Source organism: Rana temporaria, chromosome 3 (assembly GCF_905171775.1).
Source record: "Rana temporaria chromosome 3, aRanTem1.1, whole genome shotgun sequence".
In the NCBI taxonomy this organism is placed as follows: domain Eukaryota; kingdom Metazoa; phylum Chordata; class Amphibia; order Anura; family Ranidae; genus Rana; species Rana temporaria.
The window spans coordinates 127,631,826-127,647,472 of NC_053491.1; the positions used below are offsets into that span (position 1 = coordinate 127,631,826).

At 41.8% G+C, this 15,647-nt stretch overlaps 1 protein-coding gene across 1 annotated transcript in view; it reads right to left on the reverse strand.

Annotated features, from left to right (window-relative positions):
* BEND7 (BEN domain containing 7) overlaps window positions 1-15,647 on the reverse strand; it is a 93,654-nt gene that overhangs the window by 42,754 nt on the left and 35,253 nt on the right. The window contains exon 3 of the mRNA XM_040343412.1: window positions 9,098-9,394. Within this exon, the coding sequence (XP_040199346.1) occupies window positions 9,098-9,394 (297 nt within the window). The remainder of the gene's footprint in view (window positions 1-9,097; window positions 9,395-15,647) is intronic.

Genomic DNA, 15,647 nt, shown 5'->3' on the forward strand with positions numbered 1-15,647 from the left:
TACGGTAGGTACAGACGACCGAACATGTCCGACAGACAGGATTCCAGCGGGCTGTTTCTAAACAAGTTTGGAAATATTTGCCCGCTGGAAAAAGGCCCGGCGGGCAAATGTACGCTGGAATCCTGTCCGCTCGGCTGTACAGACGACCGAACATGTCTGCTGAAACTGGTCCGCGGACCTGTTTCAGCAGACATGTTCGGTCGTCTGTACGGGGCCTAAGAGGGAAGTTTCAGAAAAAAAACTTTCCACAGCCCCCTGCGTATAACACGCAGGCACAGTTTACCCTCTATTTTCAGGGTAAATAAGTGAGTGTTATACGCCAATAAATACAGTATATTCTGTTTATACTCTTGCATAGAGGGCTGTATTCACAAGCACTGCTCTTCAAGGTGTCGTAAAGATGGAAAAGGGCCCTTCCTTCCCCTGCTGCTATCTGGAACCCTCTATAAAGGCCAAGGGATATGGTTGGTGCAGTATGGGCTGGCAACATGTAGTATGCAAGACCACAATACTGCTAGTATCTTGTGAATTCTGGGTCTGACAAGGTGGGTCCTATACCAAAGGATCAATATAGCAATAGAGCAACAATGAGCATCAATGGACTGTTTTTTGTACAGGAGCCCCCAGAAGTATATGTATGCCATGGCATAATATTAGTTTTATGTCACACGTTCACCAAATGAAAAAGTACTATTTATGTGATTTTGGAAGTCACTTTGTCAATTATATTCCCGTAGCCTGGTCCCCATGTATCCCCTGTGATCGCCAGTAGTGTATTTAGGTTTTGTGCTGCCCTAGGCCTGACTAAACTCGTACACCCCCTAATTTAAATATGACCCACCCCTTCCTATCAAGGCCACACCCCTTTCTGTTTAAGACCCGCCCTGACATTTTCTAGTGGGGACACTAGTTCTGAGGGCTTGGAGGGAGGGGCAATGGATTCCCCTGATTTGCATAGATTTCCTCTCACATCCTGTTTGGATATGGGGCAGGAAGTGAAGGGAAAATCTCTGCAATGGTACAGGGATGGTAAAAAAATAATCCCTCCCTTACTCACTTATCCAAAATTATAGTGGTCCAGGATAATAGGACAGTCAAAATTAGAAGCAGTGCCCCCCCCCACAGTTATGGAATGCTGGCCGTCCGCATACCGGAAGCAGTGCGGTCGCTTTATGGGGGCTCTAGACTAATTTGCCTCTCAGCCCAGTCTGCCCCATAAGACTGGTGCTACACTAAAGCCCTGTACACACGATCAGATATCTGATGGAATCTAATCCGATGGATTTTTTCGTCGGATATCCGATGAAGCTGACTTTCATCAGTCTTGCCTACACACCATCGGTCAAAAATCTGATGTGTCCAACGTGGTGACGTAAAACACTACGACATGCTGAGAAAAATTAGGCTCAATGCTTCCTAGCATGCGTGAACTTGATTCTGAGCATGCGTGGATTTTTGACCGATGGACTTCCACACAGGCGATCGTTTTTTTTCTATCGTTTTTTTATCCATAGGAAAATTTTAAAACATGTTCTATTTCTTTCACCCACAAACCGATCGTGTGTACAGGGCTTAACAGTGTTAGAGCAAGCCGGCGGGTACTCTTTCCGTGCTTCCCCCCTGCAATGTGCTGCCCTAGGCCTGGGCCTTGTTGGCCTAGGCCAGGATACAGCATTGGTGATCGCACAGAGCCTCCCGTCCAAATTTTTTAACTTGCTTGGTGATCTCCTTGAAGTCTCTTTGGGGGAGTTCGATAGAGGAATGAACAGAATAATTCATGATATGTATAGACTAATTGCATTCTAAATGTGAGAATAACTATTGATTATATATATGATCTTATCCTTAATAAAATTTTAAGAGAATTAGTTATCCTTAGAAATCCATGAAGAAGCCAAAGTTGGCGAAACATGTTGGGACACAACATCAAACACTGATCACATTTTATACATGGATACCAGTGATTCTATGTGATTTGTATCCGACTTTGATTTTTTATTGAACCCAATATATGTTGTTATTTTATAAATAAACTTTCCAGAATTATTTAAAATGTATTCTCTTCGATTTGGGGCACCGTTATAATCCCAATCCTCCTGTTGTTGCTACATCTATTTATACTGCAACCACACTTTCCATACAAGTACACAGGGCAAAAGTACTGTATAAACTGGAGCAATCTAAAAACTATTGCCAATATCCATGATCATGTTTAAAATGCCTGCTGTAAGGCATATTCCCATAATAAAATAAATGTAAGTCTATTAGTAAATGCTATGTTCTTCTAAGAAGCTGCTCGATGGTGATGCTTGCCTTTGGGATCTAAATTTCTTCAGTTTCCTTGCAGTTTTATGTTGAATTTACTACATATTTTTTATTTTCTTATTAGATATGCAAAAAAGTTTCACTTTTTAAATTCAGCACTTTACTATAGTATCTCATGCACGTAGCAAGTTGTTTAATTCAATAAAAGTACTTTGTGTTACATTACATTGTACAAGGTTTGACAAGTAAATGGATAAATCAATATGACTAAACTGCCATTATTTAAATTCTGATAATAAAGAGAAGAATTATTCTCAGGCAGAAATAAAATACTTGCAGAGCATCATTATCTTCCTAGGAAAGGTGCATAGCAGCACTGTATGTATAGCATGGTGTAACTGGTGAGTACCCAGTTTAAAAGAGGAGTATGGTCAAAGCTTTTTTTGCTGCTCCAGGCTCTGTGAAGGATCCCGACCATATTGTCTTGATCTACCCAGCTGGCTGATTGACAACTGGCTCCAGCTGACTTAGAGCCAAAGACAGCTGAGCCCACCCTCTCCAGACTGGCACTCCACTGAGCACTGGAGGAGCAGAGCAGAGAGGGCTGACTGACAGTCACTGCTCTCTGCTCTGAGAAGAACAAGAGCTGAACGATAAGTTCTAGGTCTTATGCCGCGTATACTAGGGTGACCAGACATCCCCAGTTTCAGGGCACAGTCCCCTGATTGAGGACACTGTCCCCGGACTAAGTCTGTCCCTGGTTTTGTCCCCAGATTGGATTTAATAGGGGGCAGGGGCAATTTCAAAGACAATCAGTGCAGAATTAAAATTCAAAAAATAGAATTACACCCCCCCCCCGCTCCGCCGTGGCTACTAGCATAGGGGGGTTGTATTTTTACCATTATCTGTGCCCCTTTCTGATGATCATGTGCTGGTCGGAGCTGAGGAAATATTTCTTCAGTTTCGGGGCGCATGCTGATTTAGCTCCTCTCGCATGTTCTTCTGCCTTGGCTCAAATCCTGGCCAGCCACCTGCCTAACTCCTTGCCTTCCCTGGCAGAGTGATCTTCCTCCGCTCCCCATCCAGTAGTAGCCGGGGGCCCGAAGAGTAAGACTTGAGAGGCTGTGAGGCGGGCGGCGATGGGCAGAGAGTCGCTGATTGTTGCCATTACTTGTAAAGAAAAAATATGTCCCCGGATTTCATTTAAAAAATCTGGTCACCTTAGCGTACACACGACTGTTTTTTGCGATGTGAAAAATTACATTTTTTTAAATGTCATTAAAAACTATTGTGTGTAGGCCCCAGAGCATTTTTTGCGACATTAAAAATGGCAATAAAAAATTTAGAACATGCTCTAAATTTTCGCGTCGTTTTTACTGTTGTCGCTTTTAACGTCGTAAAAAATGGTTGTGTGTGGGCTTTAACAACGTGAAAATAACACGCATGCTCAGAAGCAAGTTATGAGACCCGGAGCGCTCGTTCTGGTAAAACTAGCGTTTGTAATGGAGATAGCACATTCGTCACGCTGTAACAGACTGAAAAGCACGAGGACTGAAAAGCGCGAATCGTCTCTTACCAAACTTTTACTAACACGAAATCAGCTAAAGCAGCCCCAAGGGTGGCACCATCCGAATGGAACTTCCCCTTTATAGTGCCGTCGTACGTGTTGTACGTCACCGCGCTTTGCTAGAGCATTTTTTTTCACGATCGTGTGTAGGCAGGGCAGGCTTAACAATAATCGGGTTGAAAAAAACGTTGTTTTTTCTAGACCATTAAAAATGGTCGTGTGTACGCGGCATTAGAGCCGGTTACCCTTTAACCACTTGCCATCCAGGTCGATTCTGACATTTTCACATACACAGATTATATATTTTCTGAAAGCAAAGACCCTAGAGAATAAAACGGTCATTGCTGCAATTATTTTTATTACACAATATTTGTGCAGCGTTTTATCAAACACATGCCTGCAGAATGGGAAAAACTACAGTAGATGAGATTATTCATAGGGGATGCTCTAAAAGTCTTTGAAGGTTACAATTTTAGAATCAAAATGAAGCCTGGAACTCTGACATTCGAAGTGATACCTTATGCCCTGTACACACGATCTGAAAATCGTCCGAAAAATTACGCTTTCTAAGCGATCGTACGATAATCGGATCGTTAGTACAGAGATTTTGAGAGCTCATCATGGTAGTTCATCCGATATTATTCTATCGGACATGCACGGAAAGTTTTTTTGTACGATGCCAGATCGTGCGATTTTCAGCTGTTGTTGGAAAATGCAATACAAATGCATTACAACACATGACATCACTTCCGATTTTTTATTCTGTCGTACGAGAATTTTCGTGACTTTAGTAAACTCAGAGTCGACGTGCGATTAGCATGTAAAAAAAAAAAACGGACGATCATTCGTCCGATAACCTCATCGTGTGTGCCATACTTTACATGTGAGGTGCGATCACTGTTTACATATGCATGTGGGACCTACGTTCGCATTTGTGAGTAAACACGGGGGATGTAGGCACATATATATATATATATATATATATATTATTTTATTTTATGTTTTTTTTTTTTTACTGTCACTTACCGTACATTTTTTTTGAATCAACTTTATTTGCTATCACAATAAAAACGACTAGGACATAGGGAAAGTAAGAAATGTTGCATATGCCTCCAGAAATGATAAGAGTGGATTTACGTCCACTTTAAGGCTGCATTCACACCTGAGCGTTTTGTCGCCTGAAGCGTGACGCCCCAAAACGCTAGAGGGGAAAAAATACATTATTCTCTATGGAGATGGTTCATATCTCCACTACAAAACGCCTGACGCCGAACGCCTGAAGCCCAAACAAGTTCTGGACCCTTTTTTGTCGCTCGAATTTGGGTGTTTGGGCGTTTTACATTGGTGACCCTAGACCTGTAAAAAATTGCGGTAAAAAACGCTGCGTTTTGTGGCGGCAAATCGCGGTAAAAACCGCTGCGTTTTGTGGCGGCAAATCGCGGTAAAAAACGCCGCAAAACGCTACGCTCAGGTGTGAATGCAGCCTTAGGGCAAAGACCAGATAAACCAAAGAACCAATCAGAGCTGGAAGCTGCAGCATACATGGGCTTGCATGCTTGTGTGCAGGGCCGCCATGGAAATTGAGAAGCGGGGGGGGCTGCCGCGAATTGAGAAGCGAGAAAAAAGAAATAAGGAAAAAAATATATATATATCAAAAAATATAAATAAATTACAAAAAAAGGGGGGTTGCCATCCAGGCCCCTGGGGACCTTTGGGCCCTTTAATAAAAAAAATATAATAAAAAAAGAAAAAGAAAAAAGAAATCAAAAATATATGTATAAAAAAGGGGTTGCCATCCGGGCCCCTGGGGACCTCCGGGCCCCTTACAGGTGTACTGCCTGTACCCCCCTGATGGCGGCCCTGCTTGTGTGAATGTATGTGCAAGGTACAATGAGGGTATGTCACCCCACACAGCAACAAGCAGGAGTTGGGAGGTAAGTATCTTACAGTAATTCTTTCCTACCTGAGTATATGCATTGAGAATTGAGGACATTATTACAGAAGACTTGCCTATAGCTTCAACTGCATATTATATCCCCAAATGTAATAGTTTTAACGTGTGCTTTTCACTTAAGGTAATCTCTGTCTGCATTTTTTCATCATATGCATACATTTCCATCTAATTTCCATATAGTGCATAACAAATGGTGTACTGAAATGGATAACATAATGACTTGCCTAATAAAATGTATTTTATGGAATTCTTTCGTAATCTTTATGTATTTGGATTCCCAGCACATGCCAAAATTATTGTTTTAGTACCATGAGAATAGAACACTTGTACATTGTGTATGATTATACACTATGTTGTCAAAAGTATTATTTTATTTTAACTATAACAGCTTCAACTCTTCTAGGAAGGCTGTCCACAAGGTTTAGAAATGTGTTTTCCAGAAGCGCATTTGTGAGGTCTGGCACTGCTGTGGATGAGAAGGCCTGGGTCACAGTCTCTGCTCTAATTCATCCCAAAGGTGTTCAATCGGGTTGGGGTCAGGACTCTGTGCAGGCCATTTAAAGTTCCTCCACCCCAACATTCATGTCTTTATGGACCTTGCTTTGTGCACTGGTCCAAACTATTTGATTAAGGGGGGAATATAGTGTGGGGTTGTTTTTCAGGGGTTGGGCTTGGCCCCTTAGTTCCAGTGAAGGAAACTCTTACGGCATCAGCATACCAAGACATTTTGGACAATTTAATGCTCCCAACTTTGTGGGAACAGTTTAGGGATGGTCCCTTCCTGTTCCATACTGACTATGCACCAGTATACAAAGCAAGGTCCATAAAGACATGGATGAGCGAGTTTGGGGTGGGGGAACTTGACTGGCCTGCACAAAGTCCAGACCTCAACCCAATAGAACGCCTTTGGAGACTGCGAGCCAGGCCTTCTCATTCAACATCAGTGCCAGACCAAACAAATGTGCTTCTGGAAGAATGGTCAAACATTCCCATAGACACACTCCTAAACCTTGTGGACAGACTTCCAAAAAGAGTTCAAATTGTTATAGCTGCAAAGGGTGGACCAACTCAATATTGAATCCTATGGACTAATGCTGGCCATACACTATACGAAAAATCAGCCGAACCCATTTTCGAAAAACGAACATTAGGCCATGGGTGCAAACGATGGTGTCATCATGTAATGATAAATAAATCGTTCAGAGGACATAAATAAATACAAATTGGTTTGCTTTTTTTACATATACCTAGTGCAGACTCTAGTTCGGACGGGAACCACATTAACCTTTCAATTTATCGTTCGTTCAGCAGAAAATTTCCGAACTTGTCCTTTGTTTTTTTCAGCTCAAAAACATCCCAGCGATTATCGATTTTGTACCCATTAACTGTACGAAAAAACGAACAAACTATCTAAATGACCGAATATCGGCCAATTTTTCGTATAGTGTATGGCCGCATTAGAACCCATGCACACTATTCAATTTTCTGCAGATTTTTGTCTTCAGCTCTACCAAAACTATGTAGTGCAAGGGCCTGCCTGATTGCATACAAATTGAAACTCTTAGGCCTCGTACACACTACCGAGAATCTCGTCATAAATGAAACGTTGTTTTCCTCGAGGAGTTTCTTGTCAGGCTTGTCGAGAATCTTGTCAAGCTTTCTTTGTATACACACTGTCAAGACAAAATCTTGTCGTTCTCAAACGCGGCGACGTACAACACGTACGACAGAACTATAAAGAGGAAGTTTGATTTCAGTGGCGCCACCCTTGGGTCTGCTTTTACTAATCTCATGTTACTGCGTGTTAAGTAAAAGTTTGGTGAGAGACGATTCGTGCATTTCAGTCTGTTACAGCGTGACGAATGTGCTTTCTCCATTACGAACGCTACTTTTACCGAAGGTGCGCTCCCGTCTCATACTTTATTCTGAGCATGCGTGGGTTTCTAAGCATACACACGAACGTGTTTCTCGTCGTAAACCAGCCCGACGAGAAACACGACGAGGAAATTGAGACTCCCGACGAGAAAAAAGAGAACATGTTCTCTTTTTTTCTCGTCGAGATCCACAACAGTTTTCTCGACGAAAAACATACACATGACCGTTTTTCTCAGCAAAAAAGCTCTGCCAGAATTTTTCTTGATGGATTATGTCGAGGAAAACGGTCGTGTGTACGAGGCCTTAGGCTGAATTCATACCTATGCTAATTGAATGCGCGTTTCTCTGCATTCAATTCACATAGCAGGAGAATGTGACTGGTTCTCTATGGAGCCGATTTACATATCTCCGCAGCGGGTCCGGTGCGGTGTGCTGGAAAATCGTGTGCTTTTTTGGTGCAATTAAGGTTTGATTTCAGTCCAAAATTCGGGTGAACCAGCACGCACCGGACCCCTGCTGTGCACCACATGCGGCGACAGTGTGAACCCGCTCTTAAGATTTGACCTCATATTATATGGTTTTGGTAAATCTGAACACAAAAATCTGCAGAAAACTGTATAGTGTGTAAGGGGTTTAAGGCCCCATACACACTTTTAGATTTTCTGCAGATTTTCGTCTTTAGATTTACCAAAACCATATAATATGAAGTCAAACCTTAATGCCGCGTACACACGGTCGGAATATCCGACAACCGACAATATCAACCGACAATATCTGACAATATCCGACAACAAATGTTCGATTTGAGCATCCATCGGACATTTGCTGTCGGAATTTCCGACAACAAATGTTTGAGAGCTGTTTTTTTGTCGAAAATTCCGATCGTCTGTATGCAATTTCCAACGCACAAAAATCCTACTCATGCTCGGGAACCAATTTGACGCATGCTCGGAATCATTATACTTAGTGTTGTACGCCACCGCGTTCTTGACGTTCGGAATTTCCGACAACATTTGTGTGACCGTGTGTATGCAACACAAGTTTGGGCCAACATTCCGTCAGAATGTCCGATCGTGTGTACGCGGCATAAGAGTTTCAATTTGTATGCAATCAGGCAGGCCCTTGCACTACATGGTTTTGGTAAATCTGAAGACAAAAATCTGCAAAAAATCTAAAAGTGTGTATGGGATCTCAAGCCTCGTACACACGGGGTATACAAGGGTTTACTGAAATCTTTGATCATCCCATTTGCTCAATATAAATAGCACACTTTAAACTGCCACCCAGGTTCTCCAGGTTGCAGTGATGACAGTAATCCTGTGGATTTATACGTCTGCATGCATCAAGGAAAAACACATAATAATATAAAATGCTTACAAATGTCAGACCATACATCCATTTTAGATCAATTTTAGAGCCACTAAAGCGTTACATACCATTGGATACTGGGCTTTTCACATGATTCTGCACAGTCTTAGAGCGAGTTCCATATTGCCCTGAAAAGTCACTGCCTTGAAGTGGCATGTTATTCCATGGAGCCTGTGCCGGCTGAATGGGATCATCAGCAGCACATGGTGGGCTCAGGCTACCAGTCCAACTCATATCCAAGTCATGATGCTCCTCCTTTAGTTTCTCCCCTTCTTTGCCAACACGCTGGTAAAGCCGCACAGTGCTGTCATTCAGTAGTCTCCTCATGCCAGTGATCTGTTTCTTGATTTCCATACCTTCATCCCCTGTGTAAATAACAAGAAACATTAGACACGCTTTGGCACTCATACCAATCATCCTCTGCCAGGATCATCACACAGAACATTTTACGTGGTCAGTAGCACAGTCAGAAATTGAAGCAGGGAATGCCCAAAACACATAAGACGCAAAGGCCTGATGAAGCCAATCAAGCTCAGCCTATAAATAAAACATCGCTTTTACAGTAGACTTATTTTAAACACATGGTCTAGTCTTAAAGCAATCAACTTACCATTTTTACTTTTTCATCTGAAGTGTAATTGAGATTTTACTGACTTTACTTGACTCTTAGTTGTAAACCCTTGTTTACAACTTTAGGTTACAGGTAAGCCTATATTAAAGCTTACCTGTAGCTAACAAGGATATCTCCCAAATCTGCACAGTTTAGGAGATATCCCGGTATTTGCATGTGCCGACGTCATGCAGCACATGCGCACTTAAGCCAACTGAAGCAATGGCACTATGTGCCGCGGCTTCAGTTGTACTGTGCCGTTCCCACGCATGCACGGGAGTGACGTCATCATGGCTGCGGCCAATCACAGCGCCGGAGCCGCGATACCGGAAGTCACTCAGGGACAACATGTCGGCAATCGGAGGCGGAGACGTGGACCTTATCAGCCAGTATGCTATACATACTAGCTGATTATGCCTTTGCCTTGCAGTTTTTTTTGTCCTTTTGGTTTCTTTAGGAGGGTTTACTTCCTCTTTAACCCCCTTGGCGGTAAACCCGAGCGTGACTCGGGGTTGGTTTTCCATGTTAGGATCGGTATCCCCGAGTCACGCTCGGAGTGGACGTGCAGAGTGTGCAGCGGCGCGGCTTACCTTCTCGCTGGATCCACAGGCAAGTTACTTACCTTGTCCCTGGATCCAGCGATGCCACCCCGCTGTGTGAGCGAGCGGGACCTCCTCGCTCGATTCACAGTGTCCCCGTGTGCCGCCGATCTCCGTTCCCTGCGACGTTACGACGCACGGGAGCAGAGAACGGCGCCAAATTCAAAAAAGTAAACAAACACATTACATACAGTATACTGTAATCTTACAGATTACAGTACTGTATGTAAAAAATACACACCCCCCTTGTCCCTAGTGGTCTGCCCAGTGCCCTACATGTACTTTTATATAATAAAAAATGTTCTTTCTGCCTAAAAACTGTAGATTGTCCAAAAGTGTCCCTTTATGTCAAAAGTGGTTTTAGAGCAGCTAGAAAACAGCGATAATAAATTATAATCACTTGCAGAATTGTGCGATAGCGATTTGTGGGGAAATTCGTCATAAAAATAAATAAATAATGACAGCAACAATTCTGCAACTGAGCAAATTTCAGTGATTTTGAGTTGATTACATTATTGAATAATTTTTATTATAATTATATTATTATTTGTTATAATTATTTATAATTATTTATTATATTATAATTTATAATTTTGTTTTAAAAAAAAAAATCATACCCGGGATGCCTACAAGACTCTTGCTTGGTCAGATTTAAGTGAGTTATTTCTAAAAATTACAGGCCTACAGTATAAAACTCCAAATTTCCTTGCAAAATAATTGTACCGCTTTTGGTACGTAATTCCAGACAGAATCATACCGCCAGGGAGGTTAATTATTTTAAAAAAACATTTTTTAATTAGAACGTTTTTACAAATTTACAAAGAGTCAAATATAGATTTTTTTACCTTTGGTAGGTTTTCAATGATAACAATAATTGTAGAATACTATGTACTCATCTTTATTTGTGGCAATTTTAACGATAATAATATCTGGTAAAGAGAGGATGCCTGGTTCGCAATGCACTCTTTGCAAATAAAGAAAAAATGGAGAATAAAAGAAGAGAAGAGGGAGAGCAAGGAGGGTGAAGGGCAATGAAAGGTAAAATTAACCTTCTGACAATTATTTGCTTTTCAGCACTGTACTACTTTAAAGTGGTAGTAAACTTTTTTTTTATAATAAAGCTTACCTGTAGGTAAAATTAATATCTCCTGCACCGTTTAGGGCAGGGATGCCCAACCTTTTGAAGAGCGAGGGCCACTTAACCACAATGGGCATCACTGATTGGCAGGCATTGTTGTTTGGCACTGATTGGCATCCATAAGTACAATATAATACAGTACATCCGTGCCACCTATCAGTGCCCATCCATGCCCATCCGTGCCACCCATCAGTGCCCATCCAATCGTGTGTACGAGGCTTATGGCTCAACACTATTCCGACACAGAAGTTGCATGCCTTTTTTTTATTTAAACTATATTTGGTTTTCCATATACAATGAATTTTAACAAACAAATAATCACACATTTTATATTCCAACAACCCCCCCCCCCCCACCCTTGCCATTCCCCTTCTTCTCCCACACCCCAATTGTGCCAATCATTCCCTCCCCTCTCCTCTATCGCCATCTCTACCCAAACGTCTGCATATTTTCTTGTTTTTTTAAATCCAATCCAGCTTTCCCATATGCTTTTGGATCTTCCTACCTTTCCTTTCTCACCTGCTACTCAGGTATTCCATTTTGTATATGCATTCAATTCTTTTAAACCATTACCTTATCATTGGGCTTTTTTATCCTGCCATTTTTTTGGCATCACTCCTTTGTCTGCATTTATTAAAAATGGTAGTATGATACCCTTTGATTGTTTTTAAAAATATATATATATTTGTATTGTGGTATAAGGAATACCATGGGTCGTCTGGAATCTCCAGTCCCATGCTCTTTTTTATTTATACTTGTACCTCCTGCCAAAAATGCTGTATCTTTGGGCATTCCCACCATTAGCCCTGGTTCACACTGGGTACGATTTGGAACGATTTGAGATGCGATTTGACATGTCAAATCGCATCTCAAATCAGCGGCAATTGTCGGCAATGGCACTGTCCTAATCAGTGCGACGCCGCATCTGCGATTTAAAAAAGTAGTTCCTGTACTACTTTTTGCGATTTCGGGCCGCGATTTACATTAAATTGCGTCCGAAATCGCGGCAAAATCGCAGCCGCGAAATCGCGGTAAAATCGCGCATTTTACCGCGATTTTGAATTCGCAGCAGTGTGAACCTAGGCTAAATGCAACATAGTTCCCCTCTGGCCACAACCTCTCCAACACAATGGGGATTTCTCTGGCTGATATTTTTGTGGCAGAACGGGCGTTATGTACCATCTTGATAGACATTTATAGTTAATCTGTATTGTATTTATGGCCACTGCAAAACTGTGTACTGCTCTCCATACTTTACTTTTTTGTTGCTCCTTTAACTGTGATCCCAAATCTTTTCCCCATTTTTCAATGAATGGAGGCATTCCCTGCCTGTCTAGGGTCAGAAGTATTTTATATATCTGTGATATACTATGTTTTAAATTTGTGAGTTGCATATTTTGTTTATTGAATTTAAGTTCTCCTCAGATCTAATTGGTTTTGGTAAAGGTGACATTTACTAAAGGCAAATCCAATTTGCACTACAAGTGCACTTGAAAGTGAGGTCGCTGTAGATCTGAGGGGGACATTCAAGGAAAATAAAAAACAACATTTTAGCTTGCACATGATTGGATGATAAAATCAGCAGATCTTCCCCTCATTTCAGATCTACCCCTCAGATCTACAGCGACTGCGCTTCCAAGTGCACTTGCAGTGCAAAGTGGATTTGCCTTTAGTAAATAAACCTCAAAGTGTTTTAACTGCGAATAGCTCCATTCATTCAAATCCATCAAATCACTTTTGTGCTAATATGCTTGTATTTTCCCTTTTTTTATATTATCTTTTAATTGTGCATTCTTTATACCTTTTCCAAAGTGTGCCCCATTACCCTGTAAGTTGCAAAAAGTTGCACGACTTCTAATCTGACTTTGCCCTGCGACTTCATGTCCGACTTCAATAAACGGGATCTTTGAGTCTGGAATGAATCTTGAGGGGGAACCCCACGTAAAAAATAAAAATGAGGGGGGGGACCCCCCCCCCCAAGACCATACCAGAACCTTTGGATCTTTGGGAGGTTTGGAGCGAGCGCCCCATTTACCAAAAAAGTGTAAAAAATTAATAAAAACAAGTCCTTTATTAAAAATGAAGAATGTGCCCCGTCGTAGCTCCAATGTGTTTTTTTTTCTCCGGTGATGTCTTCTCCCTCCAAATTCTTCTCCCTCTTCTGATTCTTCTCCCTCCGCTGCTGATGTCTTCTTCCTCCGGTTCTTCTGCTGGTTGTTCTCCCAATGCTAGCTCCTGCAGTTGTGCCAGCGCTGTTCTCTGCCAGTTCTTATATAGACATCGGAGTGGCCATCCGGCGATGTCATCCAAAGACCCTGCCCCCTTATGATGTCACCGCTCCATCATGCCCTGTGTACTGTTTTTATTTATTTTTGAACCTTTTTTTGTGAATGGGTAGGAATACAATGTACCCCATACTCATTCACATAGAGGTTAAAGGGGGCTTCCATTTTCCAATAAGCCCCCTCCCCACAACCACCGCCCAGGGTTGTCGGGAATAGGCCCTTGTCTCCAAAGCACCCAAACCCCATGTTGAGGGAATGTGGTTTTGTATGGTCCAGGGTGGAGGGGCGCTCGCTCGTCCCCCCTCTTTCCTGACCTGCCCAGCTTCATGCTCAGATAAAGGTCTGGTATGGATTTTGGGGGCATCACACAGTTGTTTGTTCTGGCATGGGGTTCCCCTTAAAATCCATACTGGACCCGAAGAGGTTCTGGTATGGTCTTGGGGGGGACCCCACGCATTTGTTTTGTTTGTTTTTTGGTGTGGTATTCCCCTTCAAGATCTTCAGAGCACAAGTTGCATGCCACAAGTTGGATCAGTTAAGATGATGATCCGACTTGAATGCGACCTACTTTCAAATCAATGGGCTGAAATCTTGCCCAAGCCAGACAAGTAGTAGCAGTAGTGCAGGGAGCATATTCAAAGTTTGACTGACACAAGTGGGACCAGTTAAGATGGGTCTCATAGGGAACCATTCATTGTGACATGTCAAGCGACTTGTGCTGTGGAAGTCGGAGCGCATGTAGTGTGACCTGGTCTGTGAACTGGCCTTAAGATTATCCATGCGCTGCCTTCCCTGTCATTCCACTTGGTTTGTGAAAGCTAGTACGGATGAACTGATTATACAGTACATAGTTAATCAGTAGTGGTTCTGCATTATGTTATATAAAGTCATATAAAAATAACTTGTTAAATAAAACAGCTGTGAAATGACATCCAATAGAACGGAATATTGTTTTATGTGATAATATTTCTATTAAGATAAGCTTCATCCATAATAAATTCTGCATTTCCTTCCACACGTATCTGTGAGTAATGAATATTCATGAATTCAATTTTAATATTAAAAAGCTCTAACTGTGCATAGTGTTAAAAATAATAGCGAAACTGATGAATAGCTTTTACTAGAGAACATTATTTTCTGGTTCTGGTCCATTACAGCCTCGAAGGAATGGAAACATGGCTGCTATGAAGCCAGTTATCTTACTACAAACCTTGGGAAAGTGAAATCCTACTACTACACATACTAATGCAAGATGATTATAAATAGCAGAGAGTGGCACTTTTTTCAGTTCAAAATAATAAAAGTAATTTCAAGTAATACCTTTCATGGTGAGCTATTTAATTACTGTACTGATGTTAATGAAAATTCAATAGACAAAAGAGCCTAGTGATTGGAAATGTTTTCCACTTCAGAAGGTTAAGTCTCTTCTTTAATTTATTTCTGTTATTTTGACCCACAAAATGACTGTGCTGTTTGTTTAATGATGCATTAGATCCAACTCACCACTTCTGGGAGCCCACCACACACTTCACCAGGTTTCTTATCGGTGTCTTCTTTTTTTAGGATGAGTATGTTCTCCCGGGCACATAGGCCCCCTTCTTTTGTCTGAAACTAGATTCCGAAAACCTGACCTGTGCATTTGACAACTCCGTAGCGCTCTGTTTAAAATCATCTGTGCATAAGCAGAAGCATTTACGATTCCTTTAGTGTCCTGATTATTTATCCTGATTGTCATTCAGGTTTGACCCTTATATATGTTTATGAATTTGCTGCCTTCCCTGACCTTTCATTAATTTCTGATTACACTGCTCTGACCTATACTCTGACCTTCTGCCTGATTTTGACTACACATACATCTAATGCCTCGTACACACGACCCGGTTTTCCGACAGGAAGAGAAGAGCTTTTGGCCGGTGTTCTGCCGAATAAGTTCCGCCCGGCTGATAAGGACCCCCTTGTACTGCACAGGCGCGGCGCAGAGTCTAC